The 22,002-nt window shown below is 39.6% G+C and overlaps 2 protein-coding genes across 4 annotated transcripts in view; one reads left to right on the top strand and one right to left on the bottom strand.

Annotated features, from left to right (window-relative positions):
• SON (SON DNA and RNA binding protein) overlaps positions 1-1,404 on the bottom strand; it is a 32,433-nt gene extending 31,029 nt beyond the window's left edge. Inside the window, exon 1 of the mRNA XM_035017632.1 lies at positions 1,283-1,404. Within this exon, the coding sequence (XP_034873523.1) occupies positions 1,283-1,359 (77 nt within the window). The 5' untranslated portion in view covers positions 1,360-1,404. The remainder of the gene's footprint in view (positions 1-1,282) is intronic.
• Positions 1,405-2,353: 949 nt separating this feature from the next.
• GART (phosphoribosylglycinamide formyltransferase, phosphoribosylglycinamide synthetase, phosphoribosylaminoimidazole synthetase) overlaps positions 2,354-22,002 on the top strand; it is a 29,032-nt gene continuing 9,383 nt past the window's right edge. Inside the window, exons 1-16 of one of the 3 annotated variants that reach the window (XM_035017626.1) lie at positions 2,354-2,434; positions 4,919-5,104; positions 7,645-7,740; positions 8,189-8,363; positions 9,448-9,559; positions 10,507-10,575; positions 11,086-11,211; positions 12,743-12,830; positions 13,057-13,142; positions 13,326-13,494; positions 15,975-16,206; positions 18,286-18,380; positions 18,744-18,853; positions 19,671-19,869; positions 21,230-21,481; positions 21,724-21,876. In XM_035017626.1, coding sequence (XP_034873517.1) covers positions 4,960-5,104; positions 7,645-7,740; positions 8,189-8,363; positions 9,448-9,559; positions 10,507-10,575; positions 11,086-11,211; positions 12,743-12,830; positions 13,057-13,142; positions 13,326-13,494; positions 15,975-16,206; positions 18,286-18,380; positions 18,744-18,853; positions 19,671-19,869; positions 21,230-21,481; positions 21,724-21,876 — 2,107 coding nt within the window. In that variant the 5' untranslated portion in view covers positions 2,354-2,434; positions 4,919-4,959. Of the gene's footprint in view, positions 2,460-4,918; positions 5,105-7,644; positions 7,741-8,188; positions 8,364-9,447; positions 9,560-10,506; positions 10,576-11,085; positions 11,212-12,742; positions 12,831-13,056; positions 13,143-13,325; positions 13,495-15,974; positions 16,211-18,285; positions 18,381-18,743; positions 18,854-19,670; positions 19,870-21,229; positions 21,482-21,723; positions 21,877-22,002 lie in introns of those variants that run through there. The other 2 variants (XM_035017627.1, XM_035017629.1) reach the window with 2 other exon arrangements.

Genomic DNA, 22,002 nt, shown 5'->3' with positions numbered 1-22,002 from the left:
CACTTGTTTTTCAAATACAGAAACTGATTTTTAAAGATATAAAAGACATTACAATAAACACAATCATCGCTTGAAACTATCAAAGGTTGCAGAAAAATCATATTCCTTTACCTCTGGACTTTTCTCATCATCTAAAATCACTAACATAGAACAAAATTTTAAACAGCCTTGAAATGAGTGAGCGGATATATTTCCTACTTAAACAATATATCCTGCAAAAGTAGTAATTTTGGCGATACTATATACCACTGCCCCAATAACGCTATGTTAATTTCAGCGCTTAATTTACAATTGCGTTTTCGAATTCACGTATTGCTCTTACTCTCAACTTTTAAAATATAACTAGCAAAAACATTTGAACCCGGAAAAAATATTTACGTTACATAAAGCAAAAATACTCAAAGACAACCACGAAACAACGAGACCAACACCATTTTCCTTTCTCGGTAAACAGCTCTTTGGAAATCTCTTCCTGTTCAAATTTTGTGGAACCAAGGGTAAACTACGTAAAGTCAGAGCAACGGCAAAAGTAGCGTGTTGGTCATACATGTCAACTGGGGCGGGAGTAGCAAAAAGAAAAAAAAAAAAGACCTAAACACAAAGCCTACTGTCTACTTGCCAAATTGAAAGATTACTAGTAATTCGAAGTTCCCTTCCATCCTCACCTCAAACATCTCGTCAAAGTACCTTAACATTAATTTGTTAGCAGCTTTAACTTCAATTTCTAATCCATTAGAATGCTGCCTGGTGGAAGCCACAGGACACCAGGGCCCAAATAATCTAATTAAAGGATCCCGACCCCCCAAATGGTCCGGAGCGTGCAATAATAAAGCGGATTTAAGATTACTCAAGAAACGGCCGTTAGGGACCCTTTCCGGTCATAGGCACCGGCCGGCGAAATCCGCGGAGGCGGAGAGGGGGGAGGGGAAACGCGGCGGCGGCGGCGCTGAGGAAGGAACTAGGCCCGTCTCTGGTGCACAACCAGGCCTACAAGTAGCTAAAAAGGAAGAGATGACCAAACGGGAAAAAAGAGTCAGCATCTTAACTCGGTTCTAGAAGAGAGAGTCTGGGGTTACCTCGGAAAAGGCGAAGTTCCTCGCTGGAAAGGGAGGGAGCGGATGGGGGGAGGGGGGGAGGGCCCGGAAAATGGATCCCAGGCCCAGGCGGGGCTGTAGCGGGGCCTGAGGCGAGGAACGACGGCGTCTCTGTAAAAAGGTGCTGTGGAAAGCTACACGGGGCCCTATCGGTCCCTTGGGAGCAGAAGAGTCTGGGAAGCGTTTACCTGGAAAGCTCCTGTTGAATTTCCCGGAATTTACTGACCACGAAAGACCTAAAAATCTGCTCGATGTTGGTCGCCATGGCGTCCGCTCCGTTCTCTCAACTCCTCCTCGCTAGTCCTCCAGGCTCCCAGCATGCCTCGGGAGGAGGCGCAGCGGCCAATTCCGTCTTTCGGCGTCCTGATTGGCTTCTGTGGGAGCGTCCAGACCGGCACGCTCCGCCGCTGGGCCAATCAGTGAGCACGGCCCAGTTCTCCTCCGCTGTTTCTGAGCGGCTGGGGTAGAGGTGCTGACGTTTGCGCCGCGCACGACTATGTCCGCCATGTTAGTGACTGACGCAGGCGCCATTACAGGAGAAGTCTCTTCTGAGACGACTGTGTCAGCTTGTCAGTCTCCCAACAGTGTTTGGGAAGCCTTAAGAGGCTTACTAAATGCCGAAGATTACATAGCATGACAAAAGGAAGCAAGAAGGGCTACGTGGTTTGATACGGGGCCTCCGCCGTTTCTGGGTGGCGCCAAGTTGTGTTTTGGCAGGGAGATGCATCCGGAAAAGCATTAATCAGTGCCCGCCTCCACAGTGATGCGAATAAGAACACGTTTTTACCCCCATCTTTTCCCCATGGCACCCCATAATCGCTTCCCCCCCACCCTTTTTTTAAGCACTAGGCCAGAGGTCCTAGGCAGCGTGCGGTTCAAAGTCTGCGCATTCTAGTCTCGTCGGGATACTAAGCGGGTCGGAGACTTTCCGCAGTAGCTGGTCGGCTCTGACTCGTTACCAACAATTAGCTAATCGTGGGTTTAGCATTTTGGCCCTCCCCTTTCACACAACTCTAAAGGCTCCTGAGGAGGAATAGAGACGTTACGTGGCTCCTAATACTACAGTGATAAACGCGCAAGGTCCTAGTAGCTTTACTGTGGAGTACGCGAAGGCCGCGCACAAGAGCCAAAGGCAATCACACTTGATTACCTCGCTGCGGACACCACGGGCCGCGCGCTGACCAATGGGGTGGCGCAGCCGGCCGCGGGGCGGGGTGGGGCGGGCGGGGAGAGGCGCTCGCCGGATTGCGCTGGGCCGACTTCCGGCGCGCGACGGGCGCGCGGGCTGCGAGCGCGCCGACGAGCGTGCCAAGTGCGAGCGGCAGAATCGCCCTGTGCAGGTGCGGAAGCCTTCTCCGGTTTTAAGTAAAGTACATTTATGCTTTGATTTGGGGATTTAATATCAGGAATTGGATGAAACTGTAGAAACTGGTTTGGCTCTAGGAATTCTCGTCTTGTTTTTAAATGCCGTGGGTGGGAGTTGGCCATGTGCTTTTCACCTCTTTTAACTGAGGTTTACATTGGATCTTCCACTTTCCCTGCATTATAAAATGTCGGGCCTTTTTGTAGCTTTATGCCTTTTTTAGGTCCTGACCCTGAATTGCATATTTTCTCTTTATGCACCCAGTCTGTAGCCTACTTAGTCCACTTTGTAATTGGCTTCTGCTGTATATTATTCACCAAGTCCTTTGCAGTGGCTTTACCTGGCTCTTATTCTGGTTTTTAGTTACCCGTTTAGATGACCGAGGCCCACGAAGGTTAAGTTCCTCAGCGTATCCCAGCTAGTAAGGGACAGTCCCAGTCCAAACCAAAGCACTTTGGAGGCCAGGCCTCCTAACCACTCCTGGTGTGGATTCCTTCAGGCTGAGGGCTAAGGCTATTTCTGTGATCCACGGTAGTAACTAGGACAGTTTCCCTTAAGTGCCTCTCCTATTCAAATTAAGTGTATTTTTTCCCTAGATTTCAGAAAAAAACTCTGCTTATTTCAGGTATTTCAATTCACGTGGCAAGTCTTTTCCGTTAAAATAGCTTTGCCTCTCTGAGACAATAGGTTAGCAATTTTTTTTTTCTTCAAGTTTTCAGTGATCATAATCTCATTTGTTAAGAGTATCTGAAGCAAAGTTGCACACATTGGAATCCAGGCTTTACTTCCTCTTAGATATGTGACCTACAGCAAGTTATTTAACCTGATTGGACCTCAGTTTCTTCTCTGTAAAATGAGGTGGTTATAGTATCTGCCTCACAAAATTCTTAAGATTAAGTGAAATAACTCGTGAAAAGTAGAATAGCATCTGACACAAAGTAAATGCTCAAGAATTGTTTTTTGTATTATCAGCTTAGATTTAAGTATAATCCTAGCATCACACAAGAAGTTACTGATTTCAGTTTGCCTTCTACATGATGAAATGCCTTCTAGAGATGAGTAAATTAGTGTGACAAAGTATTCCTTTGGGTTTTCATTCCTGTTAGTACTTCTTCCTGTCCCTAATGTATGAATTTATGTAAAAGTAACAAAATATGAAAATATTTACTACTGCTGAATGTCAGAAATTGTATTAGCTGTTTATAAATGTCATTTCCAAAAAATGTCATTTCAGTTAACCCTTAGGCAAGTTCTCCTATTTCCATCTTTTAAGATGTAAAGAAATTGAATTAGAGATTGTAAGAGCTTAGCCAAGGTCACACTGCTCACTTGAGTTAAGTGTTGCATCCATTCTGCTAAGAATCAAATGCCAGAGCCAAAGTGAGACATGTTCAAGTTTGATTTTGCCTTCTCTACCAGCTTCCTAACATTTTGCCTTCTCTACCAACTTCCTAACATTTTGCCTTCTCTACCAACTTCCTAACATTACACTGACTTCTTAAATCAGGAGTCAGCAAACTATGGCCCCCCTGCCACCTGTTTTTGTACATTTCACCAAATAACAATTTTTGCATTGTTAAATGGTTGGAAAAAAGGAAGAATGATATTTTTATGACATGTGAAAATTATAAGATATTCCAATTACAGTGTCCATAAAGTTTTATTGAAACACTCATGCTTATTTTATATAAGCTTCTGGTAGCTTCTTATCACTTGGAGCAGAACAGAGGCAAACTATGACCTACCGCCCACTGCCTATTTATGTAAGGTTTTACTGGACATTGCCATGTTAATCCATTTCTATATTGTCTATTGCTGCTTTTATGACACAGCAGCAGAGTTGACTTGTTACTTATAGAGATTGTATGACTCTCAAAGGTGAAAATATTTACTCTCTGGTCCTTTACAGGTCCCAGTCTTAAATATTTCTTTCAACTTACAATGTTAAAGTCTATTATTTATAGTATCACAAGGCTTAAAAGCAGGTACTTTAAATTTTGGGTCTAAATTTGCAGTATTAGGATTCATGTTTAACTGAGGCTTGATGATTATAAATCTTTTAAAAGTGGAAAAGTGAAGCCTAAAGAAGGAAGATTATTCATAGGAGATTCCCCCCCCCCCCCCCCCCCCCCCCAAATCAGGTTAAGTCACCTTCTCATTCCTTAACCTAGCTCTAGGCAGGTCTGCCTCATTTTTAAAATACCTCCCTTGGGACCCCTGGCTGGCTTAGTTGGTAGAGATGCGACTCTTGATCTCAGGGTCGTGAGTTCAGGACCCACGTTAGGTGTAGAGATTACATACATGCATACCTCCCTAATCCTTATGAAGTATAGTTGTCTCAAATTATGAGTCCTAATTTTTCACAAATGAGTCTTTGGAATATTTATATTTAAATATTTAGAAATTGTGATTTCTAAAGTATGTGCATTCTGAAATAACAACTGTGGCTTTCTTTCTGCAGCTTTTATTTTCCTTTTGAATTCCTGCTTTGCAGACAGAGCAATGGCAGCCCAAGTACTTGTAATTGGCAGTGGAGGAAGGGAACACACACTGGCCTGGAAACTTGCACAGTCTAATCATGTCAAACATGTGTTGGTTGCCCCAGGAAATGCAGGCACTGCCTGCTTGGAAAAGATTTCAAATACTGGTAATCCTCTTTTAAAGTGGAGAGTAATTGTTAATAATTGTAAATGATAAACTGTCAACTGTATCTGTTCTTTATAAGGTCGATAGCTATTCAGATCTGAATGTTTTTCTTAACCTTAAAATTTATGTGGTAATTTGAATACTTGCCTTATGTTGTAAATTTTAGGTATCTTGTTCAGAGTGTGGCATTTATCTTAAATTACTTTAAACCTTACAAAATACACCCATTGAAAAAGTCACAAGTGCCTGAGGTTAAAGCAATTTGATGTGTATTTTTGGAAATGAAAAGTTGAGCAGTGCTAGTAAATGTAAGTTTTGGCAATTCTGAGTCCGTAATAGACCTCAACCTTTCTCTCTTTCACTGGCAAAAGTGAAAAAATGATCAGTTCTTACACTACATTAAATTCTTTAGTGGGGCTTCCTGTAGTACTTAGAATAAAACTCAAACTCCTTAACATTCCTTCCAAAGCCCTTTGCAGTCTGGCTTCTGCCTGACTTTCCAGCCTAATATTTTATATCCTTTGTTTTCTTTTCACTATGTTCTGTCTATGCAGTCCTGCCAGTTTCCCAAACAGAGCTGCCTTGAATTTGGTATTTGTTTCCACCCCTAGCATGACTGGCTCCTCATCATTCAGGTCTTAGTTTATGTGTTATCTCCTCAAAGAGGTCTTTCCTAAAGTTTCTACGTAAAGCATGCCCACCCCATTTCATTTGTTTCCAATCATGAACAATTATATGTATTTACTTTTATTATTTGTGTATCTTTTCTATTGTGTATCTCCTATCTTCATTTCCTTGCTAGAACAAGCTCTAGAATGTAAGCTACATGAGGGCAAGGAACACTTCTGTCTTGTTTTTGCATTGTGTGCATCATGCCTGGTACCCTATATGGCACTTTATGGAGAAAACATAGACCCAACAAGCCACAAATTGGAAGAAAATAATTGCATATATAGGACCAAAATAATAAAGAAAAAGATAAATAATAAAGTATCTGCTTCCCTGGGATCTTAGCTCTGTGGGTGAGGTATTATATGTGTTTATTAAAGAATTGGTACATTCTATCTAGATGTAGTTGATGTTATACAGGCCAGCCCATGAAAATCTCCCAGGATTGCCATGAGACTGCTACCACTTGCAGCAACAGGTTAGGTGTATCCTCTTTCTCTTGCCACTCTCTGTTGTACAGAGGTTGTTGGCTCTGCTCAGCCCAGTTGTATTTGCAGGTACTAACCCAGAGTGCATGGTACTCCATCCTTAGCCTACTCAGGCAGCTCCTATAGATTGAGAACTCTACTCTTTCTGCACTTATCCCCAACACATCACAAATGTCACAGAGTAGTTTAAGACTTTGGACAACTTAAGAATGGTGGTCCAGATACAGTGAAGCAGGAGGGTGCCTATAGAACCAACACATCAGTATATGGTTGATCCTGCTGCTAGTTATTTAGAATTCCATTGAGAAAATTTTCCTGGCTTATAGATTGAAGTAAGCTAGGTTACTTCATTCAGGGGACGCCTGGGTGACTGAGTAGGTTGAGCATCGAACTCTTGGTTTCCGCCCAGGTCATGATCTCAGGGTCATGAGATCTAGCCGTGCTTTGGGCTCTGCGGGGAGTTGAGTTCCCCTCTCCCTCTGCCCTCCATGCCCCCCCACTCCCACCCCCCCACCCCCCGTGCTCCGAGCGCGCGCACTCTCTCTGAAATAAGTCTTTAAAAATAAATAAAATTGTCATTCAGTTCTTAGCTTACCCATCTCTGCACAAAGACCCTTCCAGCTCAACCAGAAATAGCCTCTCAGTTCACCTGATATCATGAGATTTGCCTAATTTGTTCACACTTGGTTGGTTTTTGTTTGTTCTGTTGTTGTTTTTTGTTTGTGCTTGCATATTTATTACCAAACATTCCCATATAAGCATCCTTAGCATAGGGACTCTATCTTAACATCTTAACTCAGTATCTAGCACATAGTGGTTCTCAATAAATCTTGAGTAAATGACATTAAAAGGCAGTTGTTGTTGTTTTTTTTAAAGATTTTATTTATTTTTTGACAGAGAGAGAGACAGCAAGAGAGGGAACACAAGCAGGGGGAGTGGGAGAGGGAGAAGCAGGCTTCCCGCTGAGCAAGGAGCCCGATGTGGGGCTCGATCCCAGGACCCTGGGATCATGACCTGAGCCGAAGGCAGACGCTTAACGACTGAGCCACCCAGGTGCCCCTAAAAGGCAGTTTCTTAGTATGTTCTGTGGGACATTTTTTGTTTACAATCAGTGTGACATGAATACCATAGTCAAGATACTTTAATACCTCTTTGGGAAACTTCTCGGTATTTTCATCTAACTAGCAATAGTAATCAAGGACTGAGCTTTGTTGGTTAGTCTAATGTAGTATGCTCTGAATTTCCCATGGTAAAACTGTCATCTGTACCCATAAAAGAAAACAATAGTTAATAAGCATTTCAAAATATAGTACTTATTTTTCAGCATGACTTAATTTAAAGAATGTTTGTATCAAGTGAGGTGGGATGTTTTTTCTATTCACAGCCATCTCAATCAATGACCACACTGCCCTTGCTCAGTTCTGCAAAGATGAGAAAATTGAATTCATAGTTGTTGGACCAGAGGCACCTCTGGCTGCTGGTAAAGTTTGTTTCTATTTATTGTTACAATATATGAAATGCCAACAGGAGCTTAGAGATCCTCTAAGCCAATTCATTTTGCAGATGAGGATTTCTACTATCATACCACATTGGAAAAAGAGCTTTCACCTTCTTGAAATTTATGGATTCTACGTTTTTTTCCCTGACACAATAATGTGATGAATGAAAGAGCACATTTGCAACTGTGAAAAATATTTTAAATTTTTATATTCTGCTCTGTTTTGGTGTCTTTGACTCTAACAAATAACTTTTGCTGGATTTGAATCACATGTTAGTAACGTTTTTGTTTATATCCAGTACACAACATGAAAAACTTATTCTCTGCTACTACTCATCTGCCTTATGTCAGTGTAGATTTAGTCTAATCCTGATTCTTCAGAGTCAAAAGACACCTTGGTTCACCTAAAGCTGCTCATTTCCGTCAATAGGAATTGTTGGGAACCTGACATCTGCAGGAGTCCGATGCTTTGGTCCCACTGCAGAAGCAGCTCAGTTAGAGTCCAGCAAGAGATTTGCCAAAGAGTTTATGGACCGACATGGAATCCCAACTGCACGGTGGAGAGCTTTCACCAAACCTGAAGAAGCCTGCAGCTTTATAATGAGGTAGCTAGAAGACTACCTGTGAGGGGCAGTTGTTTTGTTAGAATATTTAAATATACAGGTCACTTTTGTGTCACAGGTTTATAGTAAGATAATCATGGGGGGAGAACTCATGCTGTGTAGGTTGCCTTTTTCCAGCATCAAAATAAAATGGGACTCTGTGCATGTATAGTTGTACAATCTTGTGGCCTTGCAGAAAGAAGAATATTTTTAATACTGAAGTGTTTCTAGGGGAAAAGATATATTTGGTTTAGCAGTCTTGCACTCCTCTTATGGTCAAACTAACAAACACAGTGGCATCTTACAACATAAAGGATACTGATTCTTTCATAAATAATTAACTGAGTTGAAGAATCATCACTTGGCCTTCTGCCATTGCCACGTAGATCTAAATCTTAAGACTAAACACTCTTGTTCTCTGTTATATCAAAAATATGAAGCAATTAATGAATGATGGTAGACACATGCCTTTGCCCTTTTTTGTTAACTTCTCCCTTTTACCTGGTATGTTTTCCTTTTAGTTGAGTCAGTTTCATTCTTTATTTATTCATTCTTCATCCTACAGGGTTTCTTAGACAATGAATGTTATTATTTCCTTGTAGCCAGATGCCTTGGGTAAGTAACAATTTTGTTACTTACTTTGGGTAAGTCTCCTTCTAGATCTCCAGTCCCACCCAACAGAAGAAATTACCAGGGACAGTTTCTTCTGTGTACTTCCAAAAATGACTTGTGTATCCATGCTTATGATGGTCTTATACAGTAAGTCACATCTTCAGTGGAATGAGTATAATCCACTGCTTTGTTCTTAAGGATCCTTCCATACTTACTGCTTTTTTCTTCCAAAGATGTTGCCTGTATGATCTCATGATAAGTGAGAAAAGCAAAGTTGTATGTACCATATGATCATAACTATAAAGGAATACATAGAAAAAAAATCCTGGTGGGAAGTATATCAAAATGGTGTTGGTATAAGTAATTTTTTTTCTGCTTTTTGGTGGTTGCTATAGCACATCATTACATCTCAGAGCACTTTAAGCTTTCGAATTTAAGGATTTATTGGATGTTGAAGATTACTCTGTCTTCACAGTGCAGACTTCCCTGCTTTGGTTGTGAAGGCCAGTGGTCTTGCGGCTGGAAAAGGGGTGATTGTTGCCAAGAGCACAGAAGAGGCCTGCAGGGCTGTACAGGAGATCATGCAGGTAGGTTGTTCCCTGGAAAAGTCACACTGTGTTGGATACTCCTTCTTAAGTTTATGAAATGTTGCTCAAGATAAGGAGAACCTGTCTAGCAAACACACAGGTAAGTTTTTTTATAATACCATGTATTAAAATCCATCTCTATAAAAGGGTTTTTGCAGATCTGCACTGATGGCTAAACCACCATGCTATTCTTTGGAAGTAAATTCTAGCATGCTTTGTTGTCTGCTACGGAAAGGTAGAAAATCCTCAGACTACAGAAATTCAAATTCTCAACCGTCCATGGAGACAAAAGTATTTGTCCTTAGTGTCCCAGGTCTAAGAGAAGTGAAGCAATGAATTAATATACTTTTCTTTTACCATCCATCTTGGTTGTTTTTCATCCTTATAGAAATCTATTTTCAAAGGCATTCTCTAGTATAAAGGTAGCAGGCAAGCATATCATAATTATAATCAGACATAAGAATTAAGTGGTAAGGGTGAAAGTATCTTTTTCTATTACATGATTGGAAACTGGAAAGCCAGATCCCCAGAAAAGTGTTAATGATATGTTCATTTCATCTGTACCAGTGTTGGCTCTGCATTATTGCCACTTGTCAAAGTAGGAAACATTCATAAGGGGCACCTGGCTAGAGATTACTAAATAAATAAATAAACTTCTAAAAAATTAAAGTTTATTTAAGTAATCTCTACACCCGATATGGGGCTCGAACTCCTGACCCCAAGATCAAGAGTCACATGTTCTTCCAACTGAGCCAGCCAGGCGCCACAAATAAATAAACTTTAAGGGAAAAAAAAAAGGAAACATTCATATGTTCCTTTGAGGCTCTCAGAAAAGGAAGAGGAAATTACAATACTAATGAATTGGTTCATAATACAAATGGTGAAAAATGACAACAGCCCATTGAGTAAATATTAAAAGCTTTTTTTTTTTTTCAATGTACAACAAGGATAGAGCTTATGGAGCAGCTGGAGAAACAATTGTCATTGAAGAACTTCTTGAAGGAGAAGAGGTGTCTGTATGTATATCCACCTTTTTGGCTTTTATAGAGTAGGGGAAGCTGTATTATATACTCCAGTGATAATGGAGTGAGCCCCAGAAAGACTTGATTTATTCTGGTTGCTTCATGTGAAAGCATAAACCCAGCACTTACAAAGGAATTTGTATATGTTTAGTATTTTGGATGCAAGTGAAAAAAGGAATTTATCATCTTTTAATCATGCCCTGTGTATCAGTAGAGGACTTGGATTTTTATCCCATATTATTTAAGGGGGATAAGGTTGAAATACTTCACTTAGAGAGTAGCCTGACTTTTTTTCCTAATTGGCTCAAGAATTACAGATCCTTCAGAAGTTAGAATGTTCTGATTCTTGATGTAGATAGCTTAGGCTTATTTATGTTTCAACTCACTTTAAAAAAAATTTATTTTTCCCGAGAAGAGTTAAGGTACATTTGGTTCCCCTCATTAAATTTTTTTTTTTTTTTTTTTGTCATTTAAGATAAGTGGACTATTTTCTTTTCTCTACAGTGTCTGTGCTTCACTGATGGAAGGACCGTGGCACCCATGCCCCCAGCACAAGACCATAAGCGATTGCTAGAGGGAGATCATGGCCCCAACACAGGGGGAATGGGAGCCTATTGTCCAGCACCTCAGGTACTTCCCGTAGGCCCAGCTGAAGTTCAGTAGTCATTGTTTAAGTCTTCTCAAAGAGCTCTTGGACCATACTTTTCTGTTTTCTGTACATGCTATTACTAATCAGCAATTTGGATTTCCTGTTAAATGAAAAGTATCTCTTGTAGTCTCATTCTAAAACAAACCTTTTCTAAAGTCGGAAGAATTAAGTATGGATTGAACAGATCCCTCTAGGTCCTGCTCTCTACACGCTGTATTTAACCCATGAGAGCCAATTACAGTATGAAATTATTTTTTATTCATCTTTGGATATCCAAGGTCCAACACATAAGTGCTTATATAATAAGTGTGTGTGTGTCTGTGTGTATGAGACAGAGATGAATTGAGAACCAAGTCAGACTATAATTTGTTTTTATGGTCTCTGTACTTCATGGCGGGTACATAAAGTGTGTTTCCAAACAATTTCTGGATAGTTTTTATAAGAAATCTGCATTGAGTGTCTTATAAGTAGAACTAGTACTTCAGAAACTCACCCATTCTTTTCATTTATGATAGTCAGTGGTTGTTTATGCTGATAATATAGTGCCTTATACACATTTTTCTTAATTAAGAGATTAAAAACTGGATTTACTTTAAGCTATAAGTATTAAAACTACTATTTGGTAAAAGTGATTTTAGTTTAAGAACCATCTCTAGGGGCACCTGGCTGGCTTAGTCGGTGGGGCATGTGACTTTTGGTCTTGGGGTTTTGAGTTCAAGCCCCACTTTGGGTATAGAGATTACTTAAAAATAAAATCTTCGAAAAATAAAATACATATTTTTTAAATTATCTCTAAGTCTAATTTTTACAATTAAATTTATAAACTCTCGGATTCTTTATCAGCTTATGAAATAGGCATAGATATACCAGAAGGATACAAAAGGGCCTCAAATTGGTAGAGGAACTTTTTTCATTTTTATTATTATGTTTTAGGAAACTATTTTTAGTGAGTTTTAAGTGTGTACATGTTTGAGAATCTATAGGTTTAGTAGTAAAAGGTGATTTAACATTTAGCCCTGAAATGGCCGTGGACACTGATCAGTAAATATATAATCTAACTTCTGCTTATGATAATTTTTTTCCCTCAGAGGTCGTCTTTCCTATTTTATAAGAATAAGACTACTTACCTGATAGAGTCAATGTGAGGGCTTTAAAAGCTTATGAATTTAAAGTGCTCAGCCTAGCTGAGGTAGTAAAAAATAATCGTTCTCACTTTCTCCTTTCATTGTCCCATATAGTACTGCTTACAAGATTTTTTTTTTTTTTAAGGATTTTATTTATTTATTTGACAGAGAGAGACAACGAGAGAAGGAACACAAGCAGGGGGAGTGGGAGAGGGAGAAGCAGGCTTCCTGCTGAGCAGGAAGCCCGATGGCGGGGCTCGATCCCAGGACCCTGGGATCATGACCTGAGCCGAAGGCAGACACTTCACTGACTAAGCCACCCAGGCACCCCATGACTTTTTTTTTTTTAATACCCAGTTACATTTAAATGTTTCTGTATGTTCCCCAGGTTTCTAAGGATTTGTTCCTGAAAATAAAAAATACCATTCTTCAGAGGACAGTGGATGGCATGCAGCAGGAGGGTATGCCATACACAGGTGAGCACATCGATGTCATTGTGGACATTATTCTTAGAGTGACTTTACACCTTGACAAAACTTCCCCACTTTCTCTTTTTTCACCGCCTTTTAAGTGACGACTCTTGTAACTTTTGCCATAGTTAGTGCAGAACCTCGAGTATTAGTAACTTATAGTCTAATTTTCAGTCACAATACAGTGTTTTCATTATAGTTTGGTTTTGTTTTTGTTTCCTTTTCAATGAAGGTGTTCTCTATGCTGGTATAATGCTGACCAAGGATGGCCCAAAAGTTCTGGAGTTTAATTGCCGTTTCGGTGATCCAGAGTGCCAAGTGGGTAATAGTTAAAGATAATATACTTTGTAGATGTGTGTTTTTTAATCTCGGGATTTATCAGCCTCGAAATAATTACCTTTAAGGAAGAATATATACAAGTTCTGCTGGTGTCTCAGTGAATACGTTGTCTAGGGAGAACTAAAATTTCTCTCAGTTGCCATGTTGATTATGTTTTTCCAGGTGATCCTCCCACTTCTTAAAAGTGATCTTTATGAAGTGATCCAGTCTACCTTGGACGGCCTGCTCTGCACATCTCTGCCTGTTTGGCATGAACACGTCACTGCCATAACTGTCGTGATGGCAAGTAAAGGTTATCCAGGAGACTACACCAAGGGTGTGGAGATAACAGGTGAGGATCTGAGAACAAAAGGGGGAATTACAGTGTGACAAGTGACCAGCGTTACAATAGGCCTTCCTCCCATGCTATGCTTTGCTCCTTTTAGGGGGCATAAGGCCATCAGAAACCTTTCAGGGGTTTTTTAACCATGTTGGATGAGAGTGTGCAAATGTCCAAAATGACATTTTGGACTGTCATCCATTTCCCTTCCTGCACAAGGAAGACCTGTATGGGCCTAGCCAAGTTTCCAGAGTATCACTCAGTGTACCTTTCTCTTCCATCCTCCAAGAGCCATGAAAATAAAGGGAACTCATGAGAGTCAAAGTACCATTAGTAGAAACTACATCAGATAAATTTCAGAGGCATGATCACAACTAGACACCCCACCCCCACCTCCTGTGTGCAGCGTACCCCATAGTCACTTGGATGACAAAACAGTTAACTGTAGCCTTCTCTTCTGTTTCTCTTTATAGGAAGTGAGGCATTTCTTGTTAAATGATATTAAATAAAACAATGTCTTAAAATGCCAAATAAGTTCTAGTGCCATAAGCCCAAAGGCAGACCTCCAAGATCCCCAGCAGGCTATACTTTGGTCTCCCTCAGGACCCTAACTGTGTTTGGTTCAAACACCCTAGTTCCTGCCTTGCCCAGACAATAAGTCCTTTGCCCTGTGGAGCCCAGTTGTGGCACCTTTGCAGTTAGGAACTGATTGTCTTTTATTTTTATTTTTTTAAGATTTTATTTATTTTTTTTGAGAGAGCGTGCAAGGTGAGCAGGGAGGGGGTGGAGGGGGAGGAGGAGAGAAAGGGAGAGAATCTCAAGTAAACTCCACACTGAGCATGGAGCCGGATGCAGGGCTTGATTTCACGGACCCTGATACTGTGACCTTAGCTGAAATCAAGAGTGGGATGCTCAACCGACTAAGCTACCCAGGCACTCCTGATTGCCTTTTAAAATGAACAAAGAGAAGGGGTAGAATCAAGATCACTTACAGTGGTGAAATTTCCCTAAGATTGAGGTGACAAGTGTAATAGTCATTTCTGAGACAGCAATATTAGATATTCCCAATACCAGTAGGTAGTTGGGTACCTATGACTAATGCGCCTTGTTAGAAAAACATATAGGGAAGACCTTTGTTAACAAATTACTAACTGTGATGCTAAAAGAGAAGTGGTGACCAAAAAAGACAGACAATATATGAGTGGGGTTTTGTTTTTTTTTAATTAAGAGATTATCTTTGTATAAACTGCCCATGTTGGTCACTTGAGAATATAGAAAATATGGTTTAATTATATCTCAAGTGTAAAATTATATATGAGAGCTTAAGAATAATTCAAAACAAAATTAAGCTAGGTATTTTAGATTGGGCCTAAAATCAAATTTAAATCAAATTGTTTTAAGATTTTATAATTGTTATATTGAGGAAAAGATTAAGAATATGTTTTGCATTACAGTTATCCTATTGGTTATTTAAAGAAGAAAGCAAGAAAGCGAAAGCAATTTGTATGGCTATGATAAAGAAAAAAATTCCTTTACTCATAAGTAAAAGACGTGATCATGTATAGGTTTTATTCATTGATGTTTAGGGATTTTTTTTTCCTTTCTCCCCTTTTAAGTTTTAGTTATTAACGTCCTGTCAGGAGAGAATAACGTACAGGTGACCCTTGGACAATATGGGTTTGAACTGCATGGGTTTATACGTGGATTTTTGTAGAGTACAGTACTGTAAATATTTTTTCTTTCTTGTGACTTTGTTAATAACATTTTTTTTCTCTAGTTTATTGTGAGAATATAGTATATAATACATAACATACAGAATACACATTAATTGACTGTTTATGTTATGGTAAGGCTTCTATTCAACAGTAGGCTCTTAGTAATTAAGTTTTTGAGGAGTCAAAAGTTATACATGGATTTTGGACTGTGAGGGGGGGTTGGCACCCCTAACCCCGGCATTGTTTAAGAGTCAACTCTACATTTAAGTCTTAAACTTTTTGGACTTAGGTGTTTTTTTTTTTTTCTCCCCCATTGAAACAGTAGTTCTTACATGAGATTATAACACAGGTTAATGATAATACAATTACCACCCTAGAGCAGAACAGACTGTTCTAAAGAGAGACGGTCTATTTGCTATCTTGTTGCTTTATTCCTTCCTGATAGGATTCTTGTGAAGATTCATTTAAATGAAATAAAAATCTTACTAAAAAAAACTTAGGGCGCCTGGGCGGTCAGTCAGTTAAGCATCTGCCTTCGGCTCAGGTCATGATCTCAGGGTCCTGGGATCGAGCCCCACATTGGGCTCCCTGCTCAGGAGGGAGTCTGCTTCTCCTTCAGCCTCTGCCTCTGCTCCTCGCCCACTTGTGCTCGCTCACTCGCTCTCTCTCTCCCTCTCAAATAAATAAAATCTTAAAAAAAAAAAAAAAACTTACGGAAATTATAAACCACTTCAGAAGTGCAGACTGTTGTTATTATGTAAATGTGCTTTCTTACAGGGTTTCCTGAAGCTCAAGCTTTAGGACTGGAGGTGTTCCACGCAGGCACTGCCCTGAAAGATGGCAAAGTGGTGACTAATGGGGGTAGAGTCCTTACGGTAACAGCAATTCAGGAAAATCTCATCTTGGCCCTTGAAGAAGCCAAGAAAGGACTAGCTGCTATAAAATTTGAGGGAGCCATTTACAGGAAGGACATTGGCTATCGTGCCGTAGCTTTTCTCCAGCAGCCCAGGTAAATTTCTTACCAAAGTGGTTCTAGCACAGCTTCCGAACTGATGTAAATGGCTATATAGAAAATTCTATTAACCTTATATTAAGCCATTCTATAATCTTTTCTCTCAATGGGACTGATCTTCTTTTGATTAGCATGTAGTTTGGGTCAAAACTAGTTAGAACAATATTCAAATGGGGGCACCTTGGTGGCTCAGTTGGTTAAGCCTCAGCCTTAGGCTCAGGTCATGATCTCCAGGTCTTGGAGTCAAGCCCCACATCAGGTTTCCTGCTCAGCAGGGAGTCAGCTTCTCTCTTTCTCTCTCTCCCTCTGCCGCTCCCCACCACTCATTCTCTCTTTCTCTTTCTAACAAAATCTTTAAAAAAAAAAATTCAAATGAAATGGGAAAAGCTTCATGGTAGCTTTTTGTGTTTGAAAAATTGAGTAAAATCACAGTGATTTAGTAAGGACTTTTTCACATATATTTTAAATATATACAGTCATTTGTCAATTACTCATCAATAAAGATGGGAAAAGGATTTTTATTCCTTGAGTTATATATTTAAATATTACTGTTGTATTTTTATCTCAGTTCCTGGTTTTGTCAGAGAATTCAAGATGAAAATATTGGCCATCTACCTTTGCAACTTAATTTGACTATATTGGAAATCTTGGCAGTCTCATTTTGTTACTTCATTTATATTTATTACTGAAATGTATTTTTGACCCCTTATTTATTTGTTAGCACGTACAACGATTCCTTTGTAAAATCAATAAACTATTAATTGCAAATGTGAGTGTTTTGATTTCTTAAGTATATATCACAGTTACTATTATTCATTGAATTTGTCTATGAGAAATAAATATATTTAGGGCAAAATGAGAAATTTTTAGCAACTTAATTAAACTTAATCCCATTAATTGATAGACAAATATTTAGGTTTAAATACTGGAAACTTTTTAGGATTAGGAACATTAAAATACCATGCTAAAAGTTTTATTTTTCATTTTAAAATAACTAGATTCCATTGAAATGACCAATTGCAAGGGACTGTCATTGTCATCTTAATACTAACCTGAGTTCGTAAAATTAAAGATGAAGAAAATGAGAGGGCACAATACCAGCTGCTACCTGAGAAAGGTTTTTTTAAATCAGTAGAACCTTGTTTCCTTTCTGAGCATGACCCTAGACTGCTAATTTCATTGGAGTTAATTGCCAAAGCTCTCAACTCTATTTGTACCCTGACCCATTGTTTCTTTTTTTTTTTAATTTTATTTTTTTTAAGATTTTATTTATTTATTTGAGAGAGAGAGCGCACAAGAGGGGGGAGCGGGAGAGGGAGAAGCAGACTCCCCGCTGAGTAGGGAGCCCAATGCGGGACTCGATCCTGGGACTCCAGGATCATGACCTGAGCCGAAGGCAGTTGCTTAACCAACTGAGCCACCCAGGCGCCCCTGACCCATTGTTTCTAATAAAATTTCACATATTTCTTCATGTATCACTACATCCCAGTATGCCCAAAGTACTCATTTTTGTAAGGCAAGGCTACTGAATTCCCAGTGCTGTTCATGAAATTTAGATGTACTGCTTCAATTTGTTGGCCCTATTTAGAAGGGAATAATGCACTGTCATTATCTGGTTTTGCTTTTTCCAGTGTGTTTTTATCTTGTTTCTTGCTGTCTTCAGCTATGAGGAAACTTACACAATTCTCTACTGCACTAAGAGCCCAGTTTCATTATTTAGGGATTTCTTTGTAGAGTACATATAATCCTAATTTTCACTTTTTTTACTCCATTTTGGCATTCCTTTCCTTCCCATACCAAAATTGAATAGAAAAATGTTGTGGCAAAATATCAGTATATCTAGCTATCTGTGAGAAATAAGAGAAGTAGTACTTAGTAGTGATAATAAAATTGAATCAACTGGGGAAGTTATTTAAACATATTCAAATTCCAGGGACTGCCCTTGACCAGTTAAAATCTATGGATGGGGCCTGGCACATTCGGATATATAAAAGTCATCTTCTGTTTTATATAATACCTTATAATTAAACTAATTTTCCCTGGCATTTAGGTGAAGTGTTTGTTTTAATTCTTCAGGGGCCTGACTTACAAGGAATCTGGGGTAGACATTGCAGCTGGAAATGTGCTGGTCAAGAAAATTAAACCTTTAGCAAAAGCTACCTCCAGACCAGGTAAGTCAGAGCCTGTCCTTTGCTAGTTCATTAACTTTGACTGGCATTGTGAATTGATTTGGGTGTTGTAGTTTACTGAGGAAAATGTTCCAAATTAATGCCAGATTGCTGTTAGGTCTTTCCCTCTTAAAGCCGAACCCATAGTCTTCTGCTTTCTTGTCTCTAATATAAAGGAGAACATCTCAAAAAGATATGTCTGCCCCTTTCATATATACTTAACTTTCTTGATCAGTTCTTTGAGCACACTCTCCCCCATTCTCAGGAAAGGCATCTCTTATTGTAGCCGTGCTTAATTAGAAGTGGTTTGTATATCCGTGTTTAATCTATTAAAATGCAGTAGGTAATTAATTTCCTCCCCATTAGGCTGTGATGTTGATCTTGGAGGTTTTGCTGGTCTTTTTGATTTGAAAGCAGCTGGTTTCAAAGATCCTCTTCTGGCAAGTGGAACAGATGGTGTTGGAACTAAACTGAAGGTAATCAGACACCTATGTGATTGAGTAAAGGCCTTTTGTGAATGATAGAGAATTTACCATATATCAAATACGTATTTTTCCCCTCTTGATGTATATGCACTAAAGAGAACCATACCAAATAACCATAAAGTATGGCTAAAATATCTATGTATTTCTAACAACACGATGTTGTTGAAACTATACCTGGATGGAAGGGTTATTGGAGGGGATTAAACAGGATACTTTTGGGGGCACCTGGGTGGCTCAGTTGGTTAAGTGTCAGACTCTTGATTTTGGCTCAGGTCATGATATCAGGGTCATGGGATCCAGCACTGCATCCAGCTCCAGGCTCAGCAGGTAGCCTGCTTGAGAGTCTCTCCCTCTGCCCCTCCCCCCACTCCCACACTTACACTCTTTCTTCCTCTCTAAAATAAGTACATCTTTAAAAAGTGGGGGGTTCTTTTGGGGCACCTAGGTGGCTCAATCAGTTAAGCATCTGCCTTCAGCTTAGGTCATGACTCTGGATTTCCCAAGCCCCACGTTGGGCTCCCTGCTCAGCAGGGAGTCTGCTTCTCCCTCTCCCTCTCCCTCTCCCTCTCCTCCTTCCCCTGCTCGTGCATGCTCTCGCTTGCTCTCTCAAATAAAATCTTTTTTAAAAAAATTAAAAACAGGATACTTTTGGATCAAGTGGCTTATCAGAATTTAGTATTTTATCTTTAGGTGTTTGGAACAGCTAGCCAAATAGCAATAATATTTATTAGCTTCCGTTGATAAACTGACAAGGTATAATTTGGAGCTTATTTTTTATGTGGATGTTTTGTGTATTGTGCTTCTTTAGATTGCCCAACAGTGTAATAAACATGATACCATTGGTCAAGATTTGGTTGCAATGTGTGTCAATGACATTCTGGCCCAAGGGGCAGAGCCTCTTTTCTTCCTCGATTACTTTTCCTGTGGAAAACTTGACCTCAATATAACTGAAACTGTTGTTGCTGGAATCGCCAGAGCTTGTGGAAAAGCTGGATGTGCTCTCCTTGGTATGACCATCCATTTTAATCATATGTCCTTCTTCTTACTGTATTTTAGCCCTGTGTATAAATGTGATTAGTACTAATATAGCTAAGAAGAAAAACTACATATTACATGATGAGGCAAATAAAATATAGATAACATTACCTGAAGAAAACTTAGATCCTGGTGCCCTCAAGCCCCTCCTCAAGGGTTTGTCCCCCAGATTTCCTATTCCTAAACTGTGACCCAGGCCTTACCTTTTTCCCTGATCTTTATCATTTCCATCCCCATCTTTCTCAAGGGCCTCATGGACAAACATGGTTAGGGGTTATTTCCTCCTCACTGGCCTGCAGCAGAAGTAGATGATTCCTGACATTCTACATCTTAAGCATTATTTTCCAACAGAAGTAACACTAAGAATATAATGTACCTAAGATTTACAGAAATATTGCTTAAATATATATGGGAACTTTGAGCAAAATGAATTGTAGGTTGACCAAGCAATGAACCTACCTCTTTTATATTAACTATTTCTGTGGACACATCTTTCCCAAAAGCCAAAATGACCTTTTCAACCATCTTTTAGAACAGTTTATAATTTGGAGTCTGGGGGCGCCTGGGTGGCTCAGTCACTTCAGGTCATGATCCCAGGGTACTGCTCAGGCTTCCTGCTCAGCGGGAAGCCTGCTTCTACCTCTCCCACTCCCCCTGCTTATGTTCATTCTCTCGCTGTGTCTCTCTCTGTCAAATAAATAAATAAAACCTTAAAAAAAAAATGGAGTCTGCCTGCCTAGACCCTTTCTTTACATATGATCACAAAAGTGAACTATGCTATACTTTTTAGGCCAGGGCATTTGGATTTAAGCAGGCCTGATTAAATCACCTCTCTAAGCCTGTACCGTCATCTGGAATATAGAGTGATTATAAAGGTCAAATATAAATGAAAGCATTTCTAAAATTAAACTGCTATAGAAATGACATTATATTCAGCCAAGCATTCGTTCTTTGAAGATAATGCTGTTTGGGGGCTACACTTATCCTTTGTGGAAATTAGTACTGTTTCCCTTGAAATCACACTTGGTCGAAAATTCTGTTAGGCAGCTAATAGAGTACATATTTTTTAATGTTTGCGGAATATAGCCACGTGTTTAATTGTTCATAGTAAGAGTAGGGGCACCTGGCTGGCTCAGTCAGAAGACCATGCAACTCTTGATCTTGAGGTCCTTGAGTTCAAGCCCCATGTTGGGTGTAGAAATTACATACATATATATATACATACATACACAGACAAACTTAAAGAAAAAAAGAGGACCTGGTGTCAGTACTTCCTAGACAGGTTTATAAATATTATGTGATTTCTTGGCTCTTGTTTTATCATCCTGCCAGGAGGTGAAACTGCAGAAATGCCTGACATGTATCCTCCGGGAGAATATGACCTAGCTGGTTTTGCCGTTGGTGCCATGGAGCGGGATCAGAAACTCCCTCACCTGGAAAGAATCACTGAAGGGGATGTTGTTATTGGAATAGCTTCATCTGGTCTACACAGCAATGGATTCAGCCTTGTAAGGAAAATTGTAGCAAAATCTTCCCTCCAGTACTCGTCTCCAGCACCTGAAGGCTGTGGTGACCAGACCTTAGGTAAACACACTCACGTTTAAATTTTCCTGCTTGTAAATAGTGAGCAACCACTCAGTGGGTTAGTCTTTCATTAGTTAATTAGAATGGAATAAATTACATTATCCTATGATTTCACCGTTTGGACATTATCATATAACTGGCGTGTCTACAGGGTCAAATCATTCTCTATTTCAGAATTGTTGACATATGCTTTGGTTTTACATTCATAGGCTAAGTGTTTGTCTTATCTCTCCAATACACAGGGGACTTACTTCTCACTCCAACCAGAATCTACAGCCATTCACTGCTACCTGTCCTACGTGCAGGACACGTCAAGGCCTTTGCCCATATTACTGGTGGAGGATTGCTAGAAAACATCCCCAGAGTCCTTCCTCAGAAGTTTGGGGTAGATTTAGGTAAGATTGCTAAAAGGAAATTTTGTTTGGAAAACCATTGGGAGGAAAAATGCATTATGGGAGAAAACTATGGGTAGTTAGTGCACATATAACTATATATATATCGGGGGAAAAAAATTTTTTTTT

This window comes from Mirounga leonina, unplaced genomic scaffold (assembly GCF_011800145.1).
Source record: "Mirounga leonina isolate KUSES-001 unplaced genomic scaffold, KU_Mleo_1.0 Mir_172, whole genome shotgun sequence".
NCBI lineage: Eukaryota > Metazoa > Chordata > Mammalia > Carnivora > Phocidae > Mirounga > Mirounga leonina.
The sequence above is the reverse complement of the archived record's forward strand: the minus strand, read 5'-3'. Positions and strand labels throughout refer to the sequence as shown.